General features: G+C 38.7%; 1 protein-coding gene across 1 annotated transcript in view; it reads left to right on the top strand.

Annotated features, from left to right (window-relative positions):
* Nucleotides 1-20535, top strand: part of SHISAL1 (shisa like 1) — a 103709-nt gene extending 83174 nt beyond the window's left edge. Inside the window, exon 5 of the mRNA XM_061472056.1 lies at nt 19773-20535. Coding sequence (XP_061328040.1) covers nt 19773 — 1 coding nt within the window. The 3' untranslated portion in view covers nt 19774-20535. The remainder of the gene's footprint in view (nt 1-19772) is intronic.
* The last annotated feature ends 4999 nt before the right edge of the window (nt 20536-25534 follow it).

The following is a 25534-nucleotide window of genomic DNA, read 5'->3' on the forward strand; positions in this document are numbered from 1 at the left end:
AAACACTTTCTGTTCCTAAAAGAGACGGATGCTGAAACTCATTCTGCATTGCATATCCTTGTGTTTAGCCTACTGTTTGATGTCAGGGCAGGAGACCAACAGCATAACTAGAGAGTGGGCTTGGAACCAAACACATCAAAATCTGCAATGCTCTGAGTCTTCTTTACTTGCCCCAGTACTATAATAATGAAAAGAAATTATTTTTAATCTAGTTTTTAGAGATATTTCAGTTAGATTTTTATCAGTTGCATTCAAATAATTTAAGATGCTTCATTTACTGTGTGCTTTTTTTCTTCCTTGTATTTAAAACTTCACTATTAGCATAGGACATTAAGTCAATACGCAAGGTTTCTGTCTACCTCAATCTGAATATAGCCAGTATTTGTGTACAGCTGTGGCATTTCACGACACAGGCTCAAGTTGATGCAGAGACTCAAATCTTCGTTTATTACCACCAAGCCCTTTTTATCCCCTTATTTGGTACTTTCCCAACCTGCACATACGAACAACGTTCAGTCTCATTGGCCACTGTGAAACTCTCCAGGTAAATAATCCAATCACAGTGTTGCAGACCTTCTCACAACCCCTACATCCTCTGTCCTCCAACTGAGATTCCCACCACAACTACATCCTGGCCCATCCTCCCAAGGCTTGCTTGTTTACCTTCCCTGTCTTTCAATGCTCCAACTCATCACCTCAGGGCTTGTCAAGCTCCAAGGCCTCAGAGCTCATTCCCAAACTATTTTTCATGCAAATCTTATCACCTTCACTCCCGACATACAATGATAGACACTGCATCTTCTTTTTTATACATATATAATTCATATTTTTTGTTTCATGCTTTATTCTCCTTTTCCTTTTGCTCTGTAAATTATAGATTCCATATTGCAATATTTACTTCTTTACATTCTTATTAACTGCAGATTCATTGCATATGAGCTGATAATTCCCTATTTTAGCTTTAGAATAACAGTGGGCAGTTAAAAGGTCATCTGAAGACTATTGCTAAAGGAACTCTGCACACTGAGAAATGAAAGCTGATAGGCATACTGGAAACCAGTTCTGAGCATCTTCCGTTCTTAGATTTTCTCATATATTTTGAGTAAGTTTTTTTGACAGTGAGATCATTACCTCATCTACCTTACAGCAAATCCAGAATAGTACTATTGAAGTAGCAGATCACAGCATAAAATTCATGTGAAATCAGAAGACTTCTTTTAAACCCACAATTGCACTGCATAATGTCACTAAACTGTAGCATCAAACACAGAAAGGAGTGTGACATCCCAAGTTTTATTAGGCAATTAATCTTCTCTACAACAATAGAAAACACTTAATTTTAAAAAACTCTCTTGTAGTAGTTACAAAACTCCTACCCCTTACATCCTCAGGTGTTAGATGCTCTGTAGTAATTGTAATAGCACGTGCGGATTTTACACCTTTTATATATACACTGAAAAATAAAATAGCAAGGTTATACTGAAGCTCCTCACTTACATTCTGAGTATCACAGAGAAATTTTATAACAGACCCAGCCACTTTGTAAATACAGCTGAGAACAACAGCTGGGCTTCATACTCACATGCATTCATGCAGTCTGGCTGTTTCTCTTCATAGCACATCAAAGGTGTCAAGGCTTGCTGATTTCACTTTCATGTTTGCATTTAAAAAGCTAAGTCAGGTGCTCCCAATTACTCCTGATTTAGATATAACTTCAGTTACACAAGTGTAACTAAATATCAGCCTCTTTGTCTCTGACATGCATTTAAGAGTAGTTTGATCTAGAATAGCAAAGGTATGAAGCAGTGAGTACCTCCCACAACTTCTATTGAATTATGCAATCTCAGCTGTATTAAACTTTAACTAGCAAGGACCAAAACTTTTATTGCATTGATAAAATTCAATTACTTGCTTCTAGTTTTCTAGAAACTAAATAAAGCAGATGGATAAGCAAACAATGGAGGTAAAACAGCATCAGTCAAAGATAATTGCAAGTGGAGGTAATGATCTAAATTCTAAGGAAGACAAACCTTTCTCTGGTTGTACAAAGTTGCAACAGGATTTCTAAGTAGAAGAATTAGTGTGATTTGGAGTTCTGAAGTGAAAGAAAACATTTTTCAAAAGAAGGAGAAAAGAAAATTATGGGCAGAATACTGTCCATTTTAAATAGGCTATGCCCCAGAGAACTACTAAAAGCACCTGCAAAGGAACTATCTGTGTCCTCTTGGTGCTTTTAACAGAGTGAGAATGAAGAAGAAAAGTCACTAAAGTAAAATCCCTTTGCTTTCAGTGTCGTGAAAAATCAAGTCCCAACATATATTTTGAATGTCAAGATGCAGGTAACTCTCTAACTCAAGGAGGAGCAAGCAGGTAATAGAGCTGAAGATTATGTATAAAGCAAATTATTATTCTTACAGTTATTATTAAACAAAAAGCCATATCATAAATAATACTTTTATGGGGTTGCAAAAGAACTTTGAGAGTATGCTTAAATTTCTACATGAACTAATGACATAGTATGGAATACCAGATAGAAATGAAATCATTGAAAGCTTATATGATAATGCTGAATGCATGACCATAAACGGTAACAATGTTAGCCATTTATTTGCAGTGAGAACGGAGGTCAAGGACCTACCACATAATTGCTTTTATTGTCACTGTTCCCTGATTAGCTCATGACGAAGACAACCACAGCAAATAATTAGGCATTTCATCAGAAAATTGATAAAACATGTTTGTATGACCATGGTTTTATAATGATGTTTCACTGCAAGAAAAGGCCAACAATTAGCCACAGTTAGGTTGTTCATCATTAGGAAGATGTCACACATATGGGTGTTACAGTCTCAAAAGGAAATAAATAGATCAAAAAGCTTTAAAATTTGGGAAACATTAATTTTTCTGTTAAGTCATGAGAGAACACAGATGCAGATCAACAAACAATTTTCAAGAACTTAAAGGTTTTTGGAGAACTTACATGATCAACACTGTCATAAATATACATACACAGATACCTACAACCATAATTGTGAAGAAAATCTACTAAAAAAAAAAAATCTTGTCAAAAAAAAACCATGCCTCTGAAAAGACATTGAAATCCACTATTAAAAGCTTCTCTGAAATTGAAAATGCTAAAGAGATAAAACCAGCTTAAGACATTGAATGGCAGGGATATGACAAATGTCCCTGGAACACAATTAGAAATGCTGTTAGTGTTAGTCCCATGTTAGGTAATAACATGATCCTAAATAAGACACATTACTTAAAACATCAGAGAAATTAGTTTAATCAGCACAACATTCTGTATCATCCACAGGGCATCATCAAAGGAGTAAGTGGTGAAAACTGGGCACCCATTATAAAAAAACAGGGGAGTGAAAATAGCTATAAAAAGTGGTTATGTGTGAAATAAATAATCTACCTCACTTTACTTCCCAATAAGGTAATCTGTTTCCTGGTGTTTGTATGTATTCATTATCTTTACTTAGTCTCCAAAGAATCTCAAAGGTGGAATGATTGTGGAGACAACCATTTACAGTAAGTGTTAAAAGCAGTGGTGGAAAGGCGTTTGCACAGCGGTTCGTGTAGTCACCTGGCAGAATAATGACTGTTGGACTCAAATCTAAAAGGGTAGGTCCACCTACAATTTTTCTTTCTGAAAAACTAGTTTTCTAATACATAGCTGAGTAGTTTATACAATAAAGGAGCCTTCGTAGTAAGGGGAATTGTGAATATTAACTAACTAATCAGATCTCTCTAAGCTGCATTCTGTATATTAAAGCAATTCCATGTAGTCATTAAAGTGATGCTGCTCTGAGAGTTGACACACACTACACCGGCTGCCTTCTTTCTGTTGAAAATCATTACTGTCATTTGTAGCAGCACGTGGAAAAGTAATTGCAGTGATCATCAAAAATTACAGTAAATTAATTAAACAGTCATTGACTGTATTCTATGTTGATTAGTGATACAGATTTTAATCAGTCACACACATGAGGGAGGCAAGCTATTTTTTATTCCATTCCCAGCTTCTCATTTCTGAAAAATGGTGAGTCATAGGGAGCTGCTGAACACACCTTTTATCATTCTTACTTTAACAGCTCATCTCCAGCAGTTTCACCTAAGAAGCTCTAAAGAAATTGTGATTGTAGGGCAGCCAGAATTAACCCTCTTGGATTACCAAAACCCTCTGAAACTTCTCTTATGCTGCTGAAGTTAACAACTGAAATCAACTAGAAAAATGCCTGCTTAATTTTCATTTTATGACATTTTAAAGAAAATTCTATGAGGGGCTGGGAGTTGACTTTTTAATTTTTTTTACTAGTCACTGAAGCCTCTCAGAACTCACAGCAAAAAAATGTCATCCCAATTAAAAACAGCCCCACTGTTTGCATGAACAACCAAAAGAAGACAAAACTGCGGATGCATTTTTGTGAATGTGTTACTATTACAACCTATGTGCAATGTTATTAAAAAAAAACACCAAAAAACACCAAAAAAAACCCCTCCAACTTGGTTTGGCATTTGCCAGCTCTTTCTCAGTTTGACTCTGCCTGTTGTTTCCCTGGGAATACATAAAGCAGAAGTAAAAATGCTTGAAGCAGTAAAACAACTATGCTTAAGAAAGACCACAAGATGATGCTGGCTGTAAGGGGCAGGCTTTTGGCGGAGTTTGAGATAACAGAAAAAAGAGGATTTGTAAGGAGTGGGAGAATGACAAGAGTAATCCCCATTTTCCCATTTTATGTCCTAATCTTCCAGTGTTTGTTACATTAATAAATTTCACCTGTGAGGGTGATCTCTTGCTCATTTTCTTTTTCCCTTTAGTCGATGTAGATTACTGCAAACATGGTCTAGAATATTTAAAAAGCAAGATTATTGAAAATTAGCTAAGGGATTGGTTGGTATTTCCCTCTTTCAGGCTACACCTGACATTAGTGATGTTCTTATATACTATAGAAGCAAATTAGTACTTCATAGGCTGTGGTATATTTATGTACACAGTGCTTACACGAGCTAGTCAAGTTCTGTTAATTCCATTTGACAGATAGATAAGACAAAAAAGCTTATCTGGTTATTGAGGGCCATGCTGAAAGTATTTGAGAATACTTCTGTTTGTTATTGTAATTTGTGTAAATTTAAAAAAAATCTGTAATATTGTAAGAAATTGCTCCCCATCCCCACCTTTATACTGCAGTTTCCAGAGGATTGTGCCTCCTTCATATCTGGGAGACAGTAATCTTTGGACTGTGGAGACATGTAGAAGTTGTCTGTAGGTTTGGTCTCCAACAGTACCGGGTTCAACCTTCTCTAAGCACAAATGTATGTGAACACAGATTCTTCTAGTTGGGTTTTGCACCTTATCTAGCATACTAAAACCAGACCACATGGAAGGACACAGTGCACCACATAATATAGTGCTCTGGCAAGATTCTTGTAGACTAAGAGAGGATGAAGGAGTCATTAAAGGATTCACAGACTTCACTGCATCCAGTTTCTATATGTCTCCTGCAGTTCTATAAAAATTTGAAAATGTATTACAATGATCAAATATAAATCAGACTGTAATATAGGTCTTTCTTACAGTTTTATGATACCGTGCTGTGCTCCAGGATCTGAAATTTAGCACACCTTTTTTGTCTATCTTGGCAACAAAGTTCCTGCCTCACAACACAAAGATTACACATTTTACATTATGCAGAAACAACAAAGTTCAAGTAACATCACAACTCTCTACTGTTCTGTTACAACAGGCATGGAGTATCTTGGAACCATTTGAAATAGCCAGTAATAGAATAGGTAACTATCCACCATCAGTTTCCTATACAGTACGATGTCTTAGCAAGCCATTGAAATTCCTGCATATAAAGAGGAGATGCCAATTAGAAGTAAAGACCTTTTATCTCACTAGCAGTGGTGAAACTGGTAGAGGAAAATGTTGCTTTCACTATGGTCTGTAGCAGAAAAGTTGTAATGGCAGATGGCAAAATATTCAAAAATGGCTGCAGAGCTTATCTGACTTTTGGAAAGTCTGTCAAACTGTGAGACATTTAAGGACCTCAAAGCTAAAAGGGTATTAAAAAGTAATTTGATCACAGTCTGTAAATTCTTCATGGCAAGGAGGTTTCAGATAGTAGCAGACTGTAGCAAACAAAGACAGAACAAGAGCCAATACCTGGAAGATCAGTTTATATAAATCTTGACTGGCAATATAAAGCAGGGTCAACCTCAGTCAATTTATCCATTTAGAAGTTGAGCACCTACTAGTTATTTAGGTATCCTCACTAACTTGTTGAAAGAGGCAATTCCAGAGGACTGTTCCTTACACTTCTTTTAGGATGGGTTGAATCACTTGGAAGCTTTTCTTCCTTGATATCTTGACATTATGCTGGAAGATGAGTTTATACAAGTCACTAACATTTAACCAGCTGAAGTTTGACAGTGGGATTCATCTCACCTAAGTGTACATTTCTTTTCAAAGTTGGCAGTTCACCAAGGAAATGTCTGAAGATGCAGTGGAATACCCAACACTTGCAATTTTAAAATCTGCAAGGGAACTCATTCAATATTAGCAAGAATCACTGGATACAAAGCTGGATCTGCACAGGAGGTCAAACTAAGGACCCCAAGGAGAATGGCTCTTTAAGATCTAATTTATCTAGGTAATGTGGGAGGCTGCATTCCCAGATGACTCACACCAACATCAGTTTTCATAGAATCATAGAATCATTTAGGTTGGAAAAGGCCCTTAATATCATCTTGTCTGATCACAAACCTAACATGGCTAAGTCCCCCACTAAAAAGTGTCCCTAAGTGCCACATCTATACATCTTTTAAATGCTTCTAGGGATGGTGACTCAACCAATTTCCTGGGCAGACTATTCCAGTGTTTGACAACCCTTTTGGTGAAGAATATTTTCCTAATATCTAATCTAAACCTCCTCTGTCACAACTTGCGTCCCTTGTCTCTCATCATATTGCTTGCTAGGTGAGAGAAGAGACTGACATCCACCTCGCTACAACCTGCTTTCAGGTAGTTGTAGAGAGCAATAAGGTCTCCCCTGAGCCTCCTTTTCTCCAGGCTGAACAACCTCAGTTCCCTCACCCTGAGAGAGACCTATTCTCTAGACCCTTCACCAGCCTTGTTGGTTTCTGGACCTGCTCCAGGACCTCAATCTCTCTCTTGTAGTGAGGAGTCCAGAACTGAACACAGTATTCTAGGTGTGGCCTCACCAGTGCCAAGTACAGGGGGACAATCACTGCCCTGGTCCTGCCAGCCATACTATTTCTAATAGGATGCCATTAGTCTTCTTGGCTGCCTAGGCACAAGCTGGCTCATGTTCAGTAGCCATCAGTCAGCACGCCGAGGTCCTTTTCCACTGAGCAGCTTTCCAGCTACTCTTCCCCAAGCCTGTAGCAATGTTCTGTGTGGTTGCTGTGACCCAAGCATCACATTTTCCTAGCATCACATTCATGTCAGATTTACTGAGCAGTCAGAAAACACAGGCCAACAGCTGCACATCCAAATTCATAAAATGCTCTTTCCAATTGCTTCATCTTCTACCATTAGGGAACACAGGGGACAGATATATGGCCTTCTTCCCCCCCACCTCTTCCAATAAATGCCTGGTTCTGCAGCTGTTGCATAATAGCTGCTGATGCCAGTGCGACTGCGTGGTAGTTGCATAATCACACCAAAGAATGGAAATCTCTGGGCAAAGTTTCATCTTGGCATCTCCTGTCAAATCCTCATCTCATGTTCTGTAGGCACAGAAAGACAGCAGAGTTGAAGAGGTCAAGATTAATTTTTTGTGTAAATAACTGGCTTCCAGCTTTTTGTTTGAAAAGTGATGTAAGATTATAATGGACACAAGTACATTTGACACAGCACAGCAGGATTCTCTGTGCATGTCATAGCTGTTGTTGAATTATTCATTCTGAATTATTACAGTCTTTTTGCTTCCAATCTAATATTAAGACATGCACCTAAAAACTGCAGTCATCACTGGGCAACTGCAAGGAGGCTAAATATTGTCATGAAAAAATGAGCATACAATAGATCCACATACAAAATGTGCACACACATGTAAACAAATGCATAAATAATGAAGAATAACGTAGAATAAACAGAGAATAACCCACCAGCTGGCAATCACAATTATTCAAAATAGAAATTTCCATGCTTCATAAATTATCATTCAAACCACGCCATACCAAGTTGAATACCTCAGCCCAATGACGCCAGGCAAGCACTGTTTTAATTTCTCTGCAACCCAAGAAATGCTGCTCAGCAGGGGTCATACACTGTCACTGATCCATGCACAAAGATCCCATTGCAGCCAAAGGACATTTTATACCCCAGCAGGCCAACATCTAGATGCAGCTGTGAGACAATTTAAAAATAATAAACCATCCACAGTTTCACCACTGGTGTCAAAGCGTGTTTCTTTACAGAGCTGGCAGCACAGCTCAGATAACCCAGAAAGAGAAATTCTTTTCTTGCCTTTTGCACTCGGCTAAAATGGTTCAGACTTCTTGGCCTCTTCTTTTTCCACATCTCAACGCACCTCAACTTCTCCTCTGCTTTTCACATGGGAAAGGCAGAAAGGAAAGAGGGAACAGACATTTCTGCATAAAACTGTCTTTCTAACATCTCTTCCAGCACTTAGTGTTGTGTCTAGTGATAATTTTATGGGTGTTACACTTCTTATCCTCGCTGCAAATCAACAAAAATTATTTATTGCTTGGATAGTTATGTGCAAATAAACATACACTGGATCTACAGCAAGAAGCCAAACAGTAACCACATTGAATTACAACAGGTTTACTCCCATTTTTTAAATTGTTGATAATTTTGTTAATGTTAAAAAGATTCTTCATGTTCTTTTTTGAATTGTCTTCAAAAATTTATTTTTAAAGAAATAGTTTCAGATTTCATATAGCTAGAAAAGCCACACGATTTCAGTTGAGGAAAAAAGAATCATACACAGTTCAGTAACAGGAAACAGAATGACTGTTTCATCCTACATTGAAATCTAGCTTTCGACACAGTAATTACTACATATTTTTTTCTTTAGTTCTGACTCAGACAACTAGCCCTCTTAATACTGAAAAGTGAAAGAAGAAAATGAGTCTTTTTTGGTAAAAATGAAAAAAAAACCACCCCAAAACTATTTCAAGAAAACAAATTTTCCATATGCCATTAATATACCTTTTATTTACAGAAATTAAAGAATATCCTGTATTGTGCAAAGGTAAATAATAAAGCTGGTGTAACTGCGAGTAAATATAAAACCCTGGGATAAACCACAGGTTTGGGGATTAAAATTCAAGTGCTGAAACAGGTTCCTCCTTCCTAAATAGACCCTTTGGAGCAAATTCAGCCTCTGGCAAGGCTAAGAGAAGCAGCACATGCATCTTGTTTCAGCTCTAGTGGAGGAAGCAGCAGTTATAATGGAAGGTTTCTAATGTTCAGGAGAGAAAAATGGAAATGGGAGAAAGAAAGGGGGGCCAGGTAGAGAAAAGCCTAGAGTAAGTCATGGTGTTATTAAGAATTCTTAAGGAATCATAAGGAGTTATTTATTAACTATTAATTAAGCAGTATGCTCTTGCAGCCCAGAAAGCCAACTGTTTGCTGGGTGATCATCAAAACTCTGCTCTCATGAGACTCCACCCGCAGTACTGCATTCAGCTCGGGGGCCCCCAACACAAGAGAGACACGGACCTGTTGGAGCAAGTCCAGAGGAGGCCACAAGGATGATCTGAGGTCTGGAGCACCTCTCTTATGACAACAGGCTGAGAGAGTTGGGCTTGTTTTGCTCAGGGAGAACTTACAGCAGCCTTCCGGTACCTAAAGGGGGCCTACAAGAAAACTGGAGTGGGACTTTTTACAACGGCATGCAGTGACAGGACAAGGGGGAATGGATTTATACTGAAAGAGGGTAGACTTAGATTAGACATGAGGAAGAAATTCTTTACTGTGGTGGTGGTGAGACACTGGCGCAGGTTGCCCAGGCAAGCTGTGGCTGGCCCATCCCTGGCAGTGTTCAAGGCTAGGCTGGATGGGGCTTGGAGCAACCTGGTCTAGTGGAAGGTGTCCCTGCCTGTGGCAATGGGGTTTGGAACTGGATGATCTTAAGGTCCCTTCCAACCCAAACCATTCTATGATTCTATGAATTTTGTGTGATCTGTCTGGGATCATCTTCAAGCAGTATATTAAATTGATCTGCTTTTTCTCTCTCAGTGGCTTTCAGTTTTACTTACTTCCACAGGACTTGAAAGAAGTCAGCAACCTTGAAGCTCTGAAAATGGTATCAAACCACTCAAATCTAATGTTCATTTTCCACAAATGTGTTTGTTTTTATTCTCTGCTGGACTTCAAGGCATGCTGGGTAGCAATTTTAATAGATTTAATTTTGCTGACACCAAGGTGATAGAGTACTAAGGCTAAAAGAGGTAATAAAAGGACCAGAATATTCACCTGATACAGGTTGTCCTACTGTTATTTAGCTTAGCAGTTCATTATTGAATTTTACAAATAAACTAAGCTACAGTTATTTATAAAATATGGGAGATCATATACAAAAACTGTGGCCCAGATAAATAATAGATACATAGATACACATATACATAAACACATGCATGCACACTCCTGTATATGTATACCCACACAGCTCTTTACATATGGGCACATTTCTCCTTCACTTTTCTGTACAGCTCTGTTTAAGTCAAGGAACGAACTACATACATCATCCTGTGTAATAAAGCTGCATTTAGCCTCAGCTGTATGTTGTAAAGACCTACTACAATGCTTCGACTTGACTATCCACATGAGTAAAGATATTCTACACAGAGTATAGCTTGCATAAGCATCCTTTTAGGTTATAAGAAAATTATTATTTAAATTTATTTTATTAAATTTAAATTATAAGGTAATTATAAGAATATTATTAGTTACAAAAAAGTCTTACTAGACTTAATAAAAGAATACATGGTACAACTGCTCTTCTTTCTGAACCAGGCACTACTGTTATACCAAATTTTTCATGGTTTTGTTTTTAAAATATCCCTAGTAAGGTTTTTGGGTGCTTTAGGATATTGCATAAGCAGGAAATGCCAGTGTCCTTGCAGGCTACATCATAAATTACATTTCAAGTTTTACTGCTTGCTTTTTATACCTGGCTTTCATTTTGTAGTGGATCTGTTAAATCCAAATTGTCTGCCAGTACAAGAGGAAGCCTTTTCTCCTATCATGTACCTGAATTTTACACAGAAGGGCACACTCTTGTAGAGCTTCTTGCTCTTTTCATTGTGCTGTCTTGGATCTTAGATGTGGGTTGACACTGCTGAATAAGAGCTCATAAATTTGAAGAATACTTGAGTATCTTAAGTATGTGTCGTGGTTTAAACCTATCCAGACTGCTACTGCTAAACCCAGGACAGTATGTCAAAGCCCCTTTGTGGGAACAGATTTTGAAAGCTGGTAACATCAGCTTTTGGGAAATTGGGACGAGCTGAAATCAGAGCCATTCAGATAATTCAGTCCTTACCACTGATGTAGAAATATGCAAAGGTTCACAGATTTTTTAAAAAACTTTTATAGCAGTATCAAACCCTGCACCAAAGAGTGCCCATCTATTACCCCATCCACAGGGGAACTCGGCATCTCTCGGAGTGCTACAATCACGAGCCCCAGGGATGCACCTTTCCTGCTATTCAGCCAATGGAAGTTCTCTCAATGGCGAGAGGGGAGGAAAAAAAAGTATCTTTGGGACTCCACATGCACATGTAGGATAAGAAGGTGCTTTTCTTTCCAAAGGTAGCTCTATGTAAGGGAATACTTTCAGGCCTTGGTTTTGCCATCAGAATATTTTAGTGTGGTATAGGTCTTAACCACCTGAATAAAACATGCTCATGAATAAACACGAGAGAAGATGGTTTCTAACCAGAACATGGACACTACAGAACAACTTCCACTCAGTGATACTGGATTATGAATAGAACAGATCTGGATATTTTTACCGAGAAGATTATATATTTTCATGTGGCAGTGTAAGACAACATGATGGTAACAAATCCATCTTAGAGTTACACATTTTTATAATTTTGGGGGCAGTGGGTCTACTCATCCCCTAACTTAGGTGTTGGACTGTTAAACACTTGCACCTGAACTGATTATCTGTCTGTTTCTTTTGAAGCCATTAAGGACAAAGGGGAGTCCCCACAGCATCACTCACCCAACTTGACACCTGTCCCAGGAGGAGAGTGACACCTGCAGACATGCCTGTTGCTTTCTGTGATAATAAAGGAGCCTGAAAATGACAACATCTAACCATTTTGATGTCTAAAACTAGGAGAGATTAAACCCATTTATAGGCTCTGTGCCATTAAATTATACATAGTAATAATCTGCTTTCCAAAGCAATATGCCTGCCCCAGACCTTGGAGAAGGAGGCAAAAAATTGCCTCTAGCAATAGTTCCTCTTGTCCTCTCCATGTCTAAATATCTCAAGTCATCCTTCTCTATGACAGGAATGCAATTAAAGCTTTTTTGGTTACTAGTTGGCTGAAAATATGTGAAAATGAACACAGTCTCAAGCGGAACAAGAAGTCTAGAGATACCTCTATTGATATCTCTTATTGATGCCTTGAAAAAAAACTGAAAGCAGTTTAAATGATATACACAATGAAACCAGTGTGGCTTTTTTGTGAATTATGCAAATTAGTTTGCCTTTCAATGTACCGGTTAATTAATGGTTGCCACACATTAGCCTACAGGAAAATTTGGCAATGATCAGCCAGACAAATTTCAGCCTCTAGTAATGCACCTAATTCAGGCACCTAATAGTGATGTGAGGGTTTCATAAATGTCTGCCAAATTAGTAAGTCCAGCTCACTTTCAGTTTTACTTGTAATTGGCCAACCACACTATCAGGATGTTTTGGAAGGCCTAGGGTGGTTTCAGTTTTGTTTGGGTTTTTTGTTTGTTTGGGGTTTTTTTGTTGGTTTGGTTTGGTTTTTTTAATAACCTTAAGAGGAGGAAGAAAACATTTCAGGTCATTAAAAATCAGAATGCAATGCTTCAGTGAGGGAAGATGCATGTAGCTCTTCAGTGTTCATCTTTCAGTTTATGTCCTCAAACCTTCATCTGTTCCTCTATTCAACACACATAAATCAGAACTTTGAATGCTTCATATTTTGTTTACAAAAAAAAAAAAAAGAAAGAAAGAAAAAAAACAAACAAAAACTCAGAAATTCTCCTGGATGTTTTTACTCACCAGAAATGTGTTCAAGAGTATCAACCATTTCAGGAACTATCAAATGAAAAACATTGTTACTAATTGAAAAATACTTGACTTTCAGAAGCATGGGTTTACTTCAGAAACCATTATTCACAGTAAGTAATATTTATGTTAGCAACCCTATTGGTTTCACATCACTGCTTTTTGTAAGTAAGAATTGTAAAATATGGCCAATAGTAAAAAATAGAGGAAATGGTATTCTGTGTGGTTTCATTCTTCTTCCAACCCAGTGGATGGGACAAAGGACGTATTTAATTTGTGCAATTATAGATATTCCAGAAACTCTACAGGAAACTCATTTTTTCTCTTAGCTTTGGTCTGTTAGCCAGGCAGCCATATTAATAACAAAACTTAAGCCAGCTGCTGCTTTAACACCCTCAGTTCTGGTGGAGGAGGTGGGGAAAGCAAGTCCTTGCCTGCAGCAGCTCTCCAGGCTCACTCCAAGTGCCAAGTCTCCTGTAACCGCCTGTGAGATAGACCTGGGATCCAAGCAGATCCCAAGCTTCACTTAAAAAACCCCATCCTGATCATCACTAATGAGACCATATGCTGTGCCAAAAGAAGCCTGGGGCAATGCCCTCCTCTTCATTTCGGAGGAGAGCTGGGAAGCAGTTTCTAATTGTTTGCAATTTGCTTCCCAGCTTTCTGGCTACCAGCACAACTCTGGACCAGTGGACCGGTATGAAGCCCAAACACATGACATAGGCAGTGTTCCTCTGAAAACCATCTTTGAACTCTATATTAGCAACAAGAAATCATGGCATCACATTAAAAAGTAATTTAAAGAGCCAAACAAAGACCCTCCAGTGGTATGAGTAACTTTGCCTCTTGTGTGACTACACACCAGTGGGTGTTAATTAGCTGGTCTTACTATTGGATTCAGATTTAGCCAGGAAATAAGCAGCAGTAGACTGCAAACTCTTCAAGTTGCTGTATGTCACTCTGGCGTGGAGAGAAGCCCTCCTCCTCTCCTGACTCACCAACGTGTTTTCTGCAAGACAGTAGCACAACCAAGGACCTGGCCAGCAGGTACCTGCCATTCACCAGCAGCTACTTCTCCTATACAAGTGGCCAAGCCAGCCTGCCCGCTTAGAATGCAAGATCTTCCTAAAGTTTCTAAAGCTCCTTTAAAGCCAGAGAGAAGCAATCAGCAGTGATGTGAAGTGCAGTTTGGTTTATATCCCCCAGTCCTTATGGGTCTTACACAAGCTTAATCCAGACTAAAAGAGGTGAGATTCTTAAGAAATGGAGAGTGCAATTTAAAAGCCAAATTTACCAACACTCATAACAAATTATTAAAATAGAACTCTTCTTAAAAATTGCATTCATCATAATTCGTGCACTTGACATTTTGTAGTAACCCTTTCTCTAACATTATAAACAGTCACTGCTACTCTTGAACATATTGCTGCAGTACTCGTGTCTAAAACAGCTGATAGCATTTGCTTTTATAATTTCAAGAATTATATATATTAAGCCTCTATATGATAATTATCTTCTGTAACACAGACAGGTGATTCTTCTCTGAAAGCACAGTGAAAGTAAGACTATGCCTGTTTCCCACCTATATTTCCCAGGTGGAAGGGAGGAGGACAATCTGACAGGTGACATGCAGCTTCATTTACAGTGACCGGTAGGTAGGACCTATTCTACCTGCACTTTTGAGTTTGTCCCAGTCAGATCTTATATGTCTGACTTTTTCCTCATTCAGTAAACCGTTGTACTGATTCTAACACATTGCAGCATGGCCAAATACATTGCTGTAAACACAACCCGAAGGAAACTCGTATAATCTAGATGGTTTCTTCCCACCTGCAAAGCAGCAACAGGAGCAGACAGCATCTCTCACATGACCATGGCTTTCCCAGCATCAGTTACAGGTTATCTCCTGACAGCCTTTAGTATGTCAAAGTACATAGCACATCTAGCAGTGCTGAGTTGCAGCAGCTGCAACATGAGGGCATGTTGCAGAAGACTTGATCCATTACTCACATGAGCTGTGGTTCATGGTTCTCCGTCTATGCTTAATCCAAAGCACATAATATCCTTTCTAGTTTCTGTTCACACTTGCGCCAGGTAAGTTACAGGCTTCCAGTCTGATACAGTTGCTACCTGCCCTCAAACAGGAACCCCTCCAAAATATTCCCCACGGAATGTGATCAAGATTTAACAAGCCCATCCGTCTGTTCCTCCCTGGGGTTTATGGGCCTGTTATATAGTCCCACAGTTTTTCTTGATAACTGATTGACATAAGCATTCCAGACATTTCTGATTACTTACCAAAGGGATTTTCTCAGTTGGCCTCATTTAAGTGTGCCCCAACCATCAATAGCACACCTACCAGGGCAGAAAAGCTTCTGGTTTTGTTTTTGACGCATCCCAGGTATTTCCATCTTCTTATCTTAGGTCTGCTGGAAAGGGATTGCTTAACTCTGATGAATCTGACATGTGGTGCACTTTATTCTGTTTAAGCCCTAACATCCTGCTGAGGTATTTACCTTGAAACATATTTTGACATTTCTCTCCACCTTTGCAGAATTGTCAGCTATGGTAGAAATAACACAAGTTGAAAATACAGTCAGTTTTTCAAGAAGAGAATTTCCAGTGCCTGGGATTTGTTTAAACTGTTAAGCAAGAAATGTCCGCTCCCAGAGCCAGCTATTATTTCAGAAACATTAGTGACGGCTACCAGTGATGGTGGTCATTTTACATGTGACAAAACTGACCTGCCACTGTTTAAGGCAGTCTTTTCATCTGACTTCATCCAGGTGCTGTGGTGCATTTCATGTCTAGACCAGAGGAAAATTTGTGCTGCGTCAAAGGTGATTTAACTTATTCTGGGGATGAATATGGGGGCCAAAACACCACTCCTTTACATCAAGATGGCAATATTCAATGCCACTGCATAATGTTGGAGTGTTCCTGGTCAATTAAAGAAAACTAAACCCTCTTCAGGACTCAGCCAACCTGAAGCAAATTTTAGATGCTGTTGAAGTTTCCTCTACATCATACAAACCTGAATCATTCAGCTATTCTGATGTTCTCCTAAAGAAAGAAAAAGAAAAAAGATGATGAGCCCCACCTAAGAAGCCTGAGACTTTCCACTTTCTTTTACACAAACAAGAGGGCCAAATTGAGATTGCACCAGCAGCATTTGTTTTGGCATTTCAGAACTCTCAAGAATTATACTTGGTAACCCAAGCAGCATTTCAGCATGCATTTTGGATATAATGTTATATGCTATGTATAAAATCGCCATAGGAGTGTACAAATGCCAAGCTATGAAAATGAGTTCCCTGTTCCACAGGCAGAGGGATTAGATTATGTTTTATTTCTTTCTGGTTTGTAATATGTTTAGACAACTGAATGACTTTTCATTTGGTGCTTGTCCTGCAATTCATTTCCCATATCCTTCCTTTCAATCTTGTGAGGCTTTTTTCAAAATATAGTGCATTGTGCTTTGTCCTCCCTTGTCCTTCCATTTATGGGGAAGGAGGACATTCCTAATGCCTGTAATAATTAGTGTATCTGCCAAGGGCTTCTTACTGCAGAAAGCTCTTTGTTAGCCTGGTATCCAAGCTCTTCTTATGAACACAGAGAACAAAAGCTTTTCTTCCACTCCCAGCGTGACCAGATTTGAAGGCATTACAGAAGAACTTCAACAGGAACAGATCAGTGCAGGTCTGCCTAGATCAGTGTAATACAATTTTATGGCAGAGTGAGATCTGGACATTTGTGGAGACCATTTGCTTTGTTATCTGAGGTCTGAAGGGGCTGTGGTGATTGATGACACTTTTATGTGAACACTGATTTAGCAAGGGGCCCTGGAATGGTGAACGCAGCAACTGTTTACTTCATTTGTCAGAAAATGACAGAAGTCCCTGAAAAAAATTGTCTCCATAGGCTCTGAATCATTCCTTCATTATTAATGGACGTCATTTTTTCCAGCGGAACTAAGACACCATGCAAAGTCACTGCTGTGGTAGAGGAGACAATCTTTTAGTGAGCTACTTTCTTGCCAGGCAATGAAAACCAATACAGCTTGACTGGATGCTGTTCACTGAGCAGTCAAGTAGAGCAGTGGTGGCAGTCTGGGGTCCTATATACAATGACTGTAGCCTTCGCTAGTGAGCAGGAGCAACCTGAACCACATTCAGAATTTCACTCTAAATCACACTTCATCTCTAAAGAGGTCAAAATCCTGTAGAAATTACCGGAAATGACAAATATAGGGTTTCTGTTGCCAAGTGCTCTATGCTGGGAGACTGGGATATAATATTGTGGTAACTGCACATGGAAATTATCATTTATCTTTTCAGGAAAATGCAAGTAGTGATCCTGCTATTGCACAGTGATCTGAAGCAGGACCTCTCTATTTTGCTAGTCCAGCCATTGATTAGTCAACCACACACCCCACTTCACTTCTGACTAGCGGGAGAGGGCCTCTCAGCCTGGAGTCTGTCCTGTCTGGGTACAGTTTCAGGCAGAAGCTATTGATTAGGCACCAGACTTAGCCAGGAGCTCAGAAAACACAGGGTGAATGTTTCAGACATGATGTAAGAGGCTTTCAGAGCTGGCTCTGCTGTTAACATCCTCCCACTCATTCCCCCATCACTTTATATGCGCATTATGGGACACAGCAGAGAACTGAAGCTACTCACACAAACGATATTTTATCTTCTGTGCTGCATACAAATATTCATAAATTTTCTTATGGTCTTTGGATCTGGGAACTCTCATTTTAAACCGCCCTTGTGACATTTTTGATTTTACATTAACCTTGGAAGAAGGATCTGGCCAGGATCACCTTTGGTTCTCTCAGGTACAGGAAAAGAGTAACTGGCTGATGGGCTGACACTGAAAACTGCATTCTGCCCTGGAGCACACAAATGCCTGCTCTACCTGCTCCATCTCATAATATTTCTTTAAAAATAAATAAAGAAACCACATACTGTCAAACAAGCTAGTGACTTAAATTATGCAGATTGTAGATTAGTAAAGCATTTCGTCTGAGCTAAAGCACACATAGCACTCTACAGAATAGTGAAAAGAAACAAGTGAAGATGCTGTGAAAGATATAAGTGGCTCCAAGCCATGATATGTGCTCCTACTCTTCAGTTTCTCTCCCCCCCCAGGTATTTTTTAAATCAGTTATAGCTAAGTCAGGAGACTCTTTTCTAGATACACACAACTTGTTTTAAATGTCGTCTGCCTTCAGACCTCACAAGAAGCAGGTTTGCATTTTTTGTTAATATTCATTTCTACCAGTGTCAAAAAAGAACAGTAACAGAACAAAACAGCGCTGAGTAACTTTATAACACAAGTAAGGCTGTCTAGGCTATTTAACTACAAGAAAGCAATTAACTTTCAAACCTTCACATAGATTTCATTTGACAGATTTTTGGGCGAAGGCTTAAATCCTCAGAGTTAGTTATGAGAGAATTGCATGTTTTTTGCTCTCCCTCGATAACAGAACTCTGAGAAATGCCTAAATCTGAATTAAGATGATACAGCTCTGGTGATAGCCTATCTGACCTTGCACTTCTGAGCAGATTCAATGGAGTTACACTGACATGAAAGTTGAAGCTCAAGCCTCATACACTGAGTAGATCTGATGGGTAAAAGAGCAGGTAACTCCAACCACGCTGATTCCCACAGATATTCTGCTGTCTGCACCAGATGTTTCTTTATATTTTATATATTAATAGAATGCAGTATGTATAATGTAGCACATAGACTTGGGAATACCAAATATGCAAAGAACTCTGGTGGGAGAAGTTAATTAAGTACTGCTGCTACTAGGGTGCCAGTGTGTGCCTCCAGCAGCTTGTATTTGCACCGTTATGCTTACCTCCTTGAGCAAACAGATGCATTGCTTTAATTTAGTACTATGATTGGTAATCTCAGTCTACATCAAAACTTTCCTTAGTTGGGTTTTCAGCCAGTTTACCGGCACATGCCATAGCTCATCTGTGGACAGATCACAAAGCCAGTTACATGCACACATTCTGCACAAGTTGAAGATGAGCAGATTTAAAGCATTTGTTATGACCAGGAGGCACTGCAAGCAAAAATGACAAATACTCACAATGCTTCTGTGAGGAAAACACATGAATATAATATTTACTCATTTACGCATGTGGAAATAGAAGTACATTTTTGCATCATATGAAAAGAATAATAGTTAGAGTAACCAGCCTATGCTTGGTCTGCTGCATACCATGGTAATGAGTGCAATAGGAAGATACTATGCCATCCCTATCAAACAAGCTCACACTGGGCCAAATAGAGATAATGAGGGAAGGTAGAGGTCTCCTAACACCTTTCTTTCTTGTGCTTTTCCTTCCTCTCTCATCTCCTCAAATTAAACCCACAATTCTGGAAACTCACAAGTTTTTTTTCACAGGAAAAAATTTTGTTGTGTGCTCATGAAACATTATGGGAATATTTGTTGTTTATGTCTTCCAGAAAATTATAATGATGTGCCTCAAGATGGGAGAGGTAAGATCAGACTTCAAGGAGCAGCTTTTAAGAAAATCAACTAAATGACAAGAGCTGAAAAAAGCTGAAAAATGCAGGCAAGAGAAAGAATACAAGAAGAAGACTGAGCAAGTCCCCTGAAAAGAAACACCAGGCAGACAGCTTCTACAGGCAAACAATATAGAAATAGTTTCCAGAAGAAAGCAGTCTGTAAGCAATATTCTAATTCTAGACTGACAATATTGTCTCTGAAAGAAAGCATCATATTTGACGAAATGCTCAATAGGAAAAAAATTAAGTTGCTCTGGCAAATCCACATAAAGGTGGGAAAAGATCACTAGACAAACCTTTGGTAGACAACATTTCTTTGCCTCCCCATCCATCTATTGCCCTTTGAGCCTAATCTAAGTGTCAGAATACTGAATGTGAGTTTTTCCAAAGTTCTCTGGTGAAAATTTTGTCACAATAGGGTAGATGCTGGCAATCCTCATTACTGTTAACCATATTGCCATATGCATTACAAGGTAGAGTGAATCCCTTTCATCAAGTCAAACTGCATGATATCCACCGTTTCAACCTTAATACACATTTGAAGATAATTGGCAATGATTCTGCTAAGACACCAAACATCTGAACACATATTAGCTTCACCTTCATGCACCCTCATGAAGAGGGGAGCTTTATTAAGCAGCAACACAGACATCACCCCCATTCTCACTGAAGCTGAAAGAGAAGCAGAAAAAAAAATAAACATTTTTTTAAAAGCAATAATACCATTGTCCCTCTGCTTTACAAGGCAGTAGTCAAATTCCCTCTGCCAGCAACTGGCTTTAGAATTTACCCCTCACAAATCTAAGAATTCATTTGTAAGCCAGAAGGGCAATGATGCTACCACAGAAGTAAGGAGAGTACTTGGTCATTAAGTTGCAATAGCTTGACCTAACTTTCCACAGCACAGGTTTATTTTGAAATCACACAGTACCAATTATATGAGCAAATCCTGTGAAATTCAATTATTTAAGATACATACATGGAGAACCTGGCAATGACAACCAAACAGAAGAGTTAATCTAGAAATCATAACACAAAGCCATGATACTGCCAAATTAATCCTTCATGCCTAATATTTTTTTCCAGCAAATCTGAATAAATTTAAAATAACCACATATTTTACCTTATAACCAACATAAGGATCACCTTGTCAATAAATAATCAAGTTTTCCTTTGTACCTTTTTGATTAGGATAAATATTAGTCTTCTGTTGAACTCAAGAGGGATAGACTACTGAGTGATTTAAGCTGACTTAAAGCTACTGGACTGCATGATGGTACGCGACTGAAGCAACACAGGAATAAATAGTGATGGTGGCCCCAACAAGGCTGGAGACCACAGAAGTGCCCAGTCTTCGAAGAAGGCTGAATCTGAGTAGGATGCCAATACGTGCATGTCCTCTTCTTTGCAAATCAGCTCATAAAAAATGCCAAGTATCACCGAGTAAGGGCAGGCAACAGCAAATAAGAAAGCATTCTAATGCCACAAGTGTGAGTACCACGCTGCAGGCATTAGAATCCATTCTGTCCAAGGCAAGCTTTAGGCCTGGCCCATTCTCACTTTTCACAGAAGCTCTTCCTACCCACCTCTGCATACAACTCATCTTGTACAGCCATAACAGAGCTGCTACAGCACAACTGGGGTGTTTCACATTGCGAGAAACATAGCCCTTCAAATCAAACAGAGTCAGTATTTTTTAAAACTCGATTCACACTAAGCCTAAGAGATTCTAGTTTTCTAAAAAATATATTTCACCAGAGCATTGCAGAAATATTCAGAGCACTTCAGCTGGGAACAAAAAGGATGCCTAGAAAAGACACGCTGTAAGTAGCTTGCAGATACTGGCAGGCAGTCCAAACTGCTCTCTCCTTGATGATGAGAGCCTCTACATGGAAAGGGTAGGTGGTCCTGGCAGTGAGAGAACTGAACCTATGAGCTGTAACACCATACTATTAGTGCCAGCTTGCAAGAAACACAAAGGAGACCAAGCAGCTGGAAGCAATGCCATTCACGCCTCTAACAACATCATGTCTTCTCCACACTTCTCATTAGCTCCAAGATCCATAGCCCCTTGCAAACACTCAGCAAAATACATACTACAGTAATCAGTCTTACCTTGGGAGCTTTGCAGTAACTGTTTGCTTCTTTTACCTTCTACCAGCACCTACTTTCATTGCAAGTGATGACTGCCACAGAAAGCTTTGTAAAAAGCTTATGTTCATGAAAGAATTTGTATTAGATACTGGTTTGTGTGACTTACTTACTGTATTTTGTAAGGGTTTTTTTCCCTTTGGGAATTGTGCGTTATTAATGAGCAGTTTTATGCTTTACTTCTAGTATATGTATACCTTGTAATTGATGTGCTTTTTGTTTGTTTGTTTGTTTTCTTTTATTCTCTATACAGAGTCAGTTAATATAAGGTAGATAATCTCTGGCTGAAATTCTGATTTTGCCTACCAATTAATTTAGGCATAAATCCATGTCATAGCTGATAAACCACTGTTCATCAATTGTGTTGTTATAATAATCTGATAGCCTCTCTAGTTTAGCAGAGTATAAGATCCTGAATAATACTAACGCTCATTGGGCCTTAAAGTAAAGGGAAATAATGTTTCCCTACTACCATCACTGTTGGCCCTTCTTCTGTAGTGCTTGGGACATTGTAAGACAGCACTAGCTAGACAGACACCTGAACATCTCAACTATCTATGTAGTCATGCTCTGATGATAGACTTCTGCATTTACCTGGTAGAAATCATGATGACCCAGATAAACGGCAATGAATTCTTCAATCATTTCTGCAGAAAGAGACTCATTCAAACACACTGTTCCTCTGAAAGGAAAAAAAAAAAAAAAGACTAAAATAGATATATAGATATATTTTCCTCTATGTCTATCCTCATAGGGTTGGAAAAATAAGGGAGCTAAAATTACCACTTACAGAAGTGTGTAGCTCCATTATACACCTTATTTAACAATGGCAGCTGTCTGGCTCAGTGTCGGTTAAAGAATTTTATGGTCCAGAAGACTCCTTCCTGCTCCAACTCATTTTCTCTCTTCAATTTTTCTGCGAACTGAGTGTCCAACTTCCTAATAATGGCTGTGTATAACATAGGACATAAAAAGTTGAGTTATAAAGCTTGGGCAGGACTTGGTGTTGTAATTAACTATCTTTTGTGCCTGGTTATCAATCTTATAAAAACACAGAGTGAAAACAATCTGGTCTCTTAATGTATCCTTCAGCATATTGTAGCAGATATTTTAGATAACTGTTTTTAATAGTTTTATTTTGGTTATAACTTCTATATGAGGACTTTCCACTTGAAGAATAGATGAAGTAACATGTCAAAGTCATTTTTGAAATCAGTTCTATTTTGTCACCAGTGATGGTGCATGAGGAGTAGAGCAACAAAACCAAAATCTCACTCACTCGCCAGGAAGAAACATCTTTTCTCAGCCTTGAAAATTCTCTTGTGTAAGACAGGCATTTCTTCAAGTCCTCCTTTTAGACATATAGTAAATCACTAAGAAGATAGTAGTCAATTGTCAATTTTAATAGTCAGCAGTCGAATTTTAGGCTAATTAAGCTAACTAGAAATTCTAGGGTTGCAGTGATTTCTCACTCTTTATTAATATGTTGACAATAATACTGTTTACATAACACTTGATGTTTGAAATCAATATGTATCAGTGTCCAGTGATTTGCTAACCTAGATTTTGATCTAATCCTGTCCTATTTTTTCGCAGCATTCTCTAACTTCATATTATGAATCATGTTGTCTTCTAAAGTGATTGCCAAGTAAACCAAAAATGTGTTTTACACTGCTATTGCACTGCTCTTGTCTTTATATACAGTAGTTTTTATAAAGATGTCCTTCGGTTTTAATAAATGAGTGTAACGTAAACTAACCTCTGTAATAAAACTTGCTTTAGTGTTTCAAAAACTCTTTGGAATACCTGTAGAGATTTGAGTTTCTACTTTTTTTCAGTAGCCTCAAACATCATGGCTTCTTCTCCATCTGCAGGGAAATCCCCATATACTAATACTCCACCATTTATATAATTTATTTATACTAGGGAAAATGAGGAGAGTGTATTTAACGCAAAGGATGATGCTTGGCTTTGAAGGAGAAAAACAAAAAAGCCACCCCCCCCTAAAAAAAAAAAACACAAAAAAAAAGAAAAAATGACTAAGGTCATTGCATAAATAAATACCTGGTTCATTTGTTCTTCATCACATTCTAGCAGCTGCTAATACCAGATACTTAAGAGAGGAGTGTGGGATACTGAACAGAGACTGCTAAGAAATAAACAGTCTTTCCACTACTAAAGGCTAGCTAAGAAGGCCAAACATGTAACTGAGCCGAAAGAAAGCAACATTCTGACTTCTACACACAAAGGACTCTGTCCCACAAAATGTTATGCTCAATTCACTTGCAAAACTGCGGCAGCGACAAATGCAGTTTAACTTGCTCTATGCAAAAAAGCAGGGCCAACAATTCACAAAGGCAAGAGAGTTTTGGTTTGTTCTGTTTTTCCCTAACAGGCCGAAGGATCTGGACAGTTTTTCCAGACAGGTTTAGACTTCCTAAACACACTCAGGCTTAGGAGGCATCTTTGTCGATGTTCCAAAATATTAAGCATTCTGAGCTGAAATTTCGTCTTTCAGACTGGTAAAAGGGAACATTTTTGACAGCTGGATTAAACAGACATGCACAAAAATGACACACAAAAAAGGTTGCTGTTTCCTATTGGTAGTTTTCTTATGTTTACAGTTCCTCCTCCATTCACTCCTCACAAAAATTTCAGTAATACATGTGGGGAGACTAGGACCTAACACAGCAAGTGGGCAGAAGGGAGAGTCCTTGAAGGGCTTCTTGCCTCCACTACAGGTTGCTTCCCTAGATGGAAACATTTCTTGCTCTGCTCTGCCCTGCTTCCTCCAAGTGTAAGTTTTCCTCAGCTGTTTGTCCTGTCCAGCACTTGCCCTACTTAGTTCATCCCAAATCCTTGGTGGTGTCATAGTTTAACTCCAGCCACAGCTAACTACCACGCAGCTGCTCCCTCACTCTGCCTTACCTCCCTTTAGTAGAATGGGGAGGAAAACTGGGGGGGGAAAAAAAAGTAAAACTTGTGGGTTGAGATAAGAACAATTTTATAACTTAAATAAGGTAAAGCATAATAATAATAGGGAAAAGAGAGATGAGAGAAAAAGAAACACAAGTGATGCACAACATAATTGCTCAAGAACTGCTGACCTATACCCAGCCTGACCTGAGCAGCAATCGGTTCCTTCCAGGTAACTCTCCCCAGTTTATATATTGGGCATGACGTGCTGTGCCCCTCCTCACTGGCAGAGCATGAAGAGACTGAAAAGTCCTTGATCGGGGTAAGTGCTACTTAGCAATAACTAAAACCATCAGTGTGTTATGAGTACTGTTCTAAGACTAAAGCCAAAACACAGCACTGCACCAGCTACTGAGGAAAACAAAACAAAACAAAAACCAACTTTATCCCAGATGAAACTAGGACAGATGTCAAAGTGAAACGCTGGTATTTACAAACACAGGATGTGTTTTTTCACATTAGCAATTATGCTTTCAATATCAGATTACTAATCCCAGGCTGTACTGCAGAAATACACCTAATCAGTCAAAAATACAGACATTTCAAAGGCAGATTAAAAAAAAAAAAAATAA

This window comes from Pezoporus flaviventris, unplaced genomic scaffold, assembly GCF_033815535.1.
Source record: "Pezoporus flaviventris isolate CSIRO_AGI_PZ_B2104156 unplaced genomic scaffold, CSIRO_AGI_Pfla_v1 ptg000070l, whole genome shotgun sequence".
Lineage (NCBI taxonomy): Eukaryota > Metazoa > Chordata > Aves > Psittaciformes > Psittacidae > Pezoporus > Pezoporus flaviventris.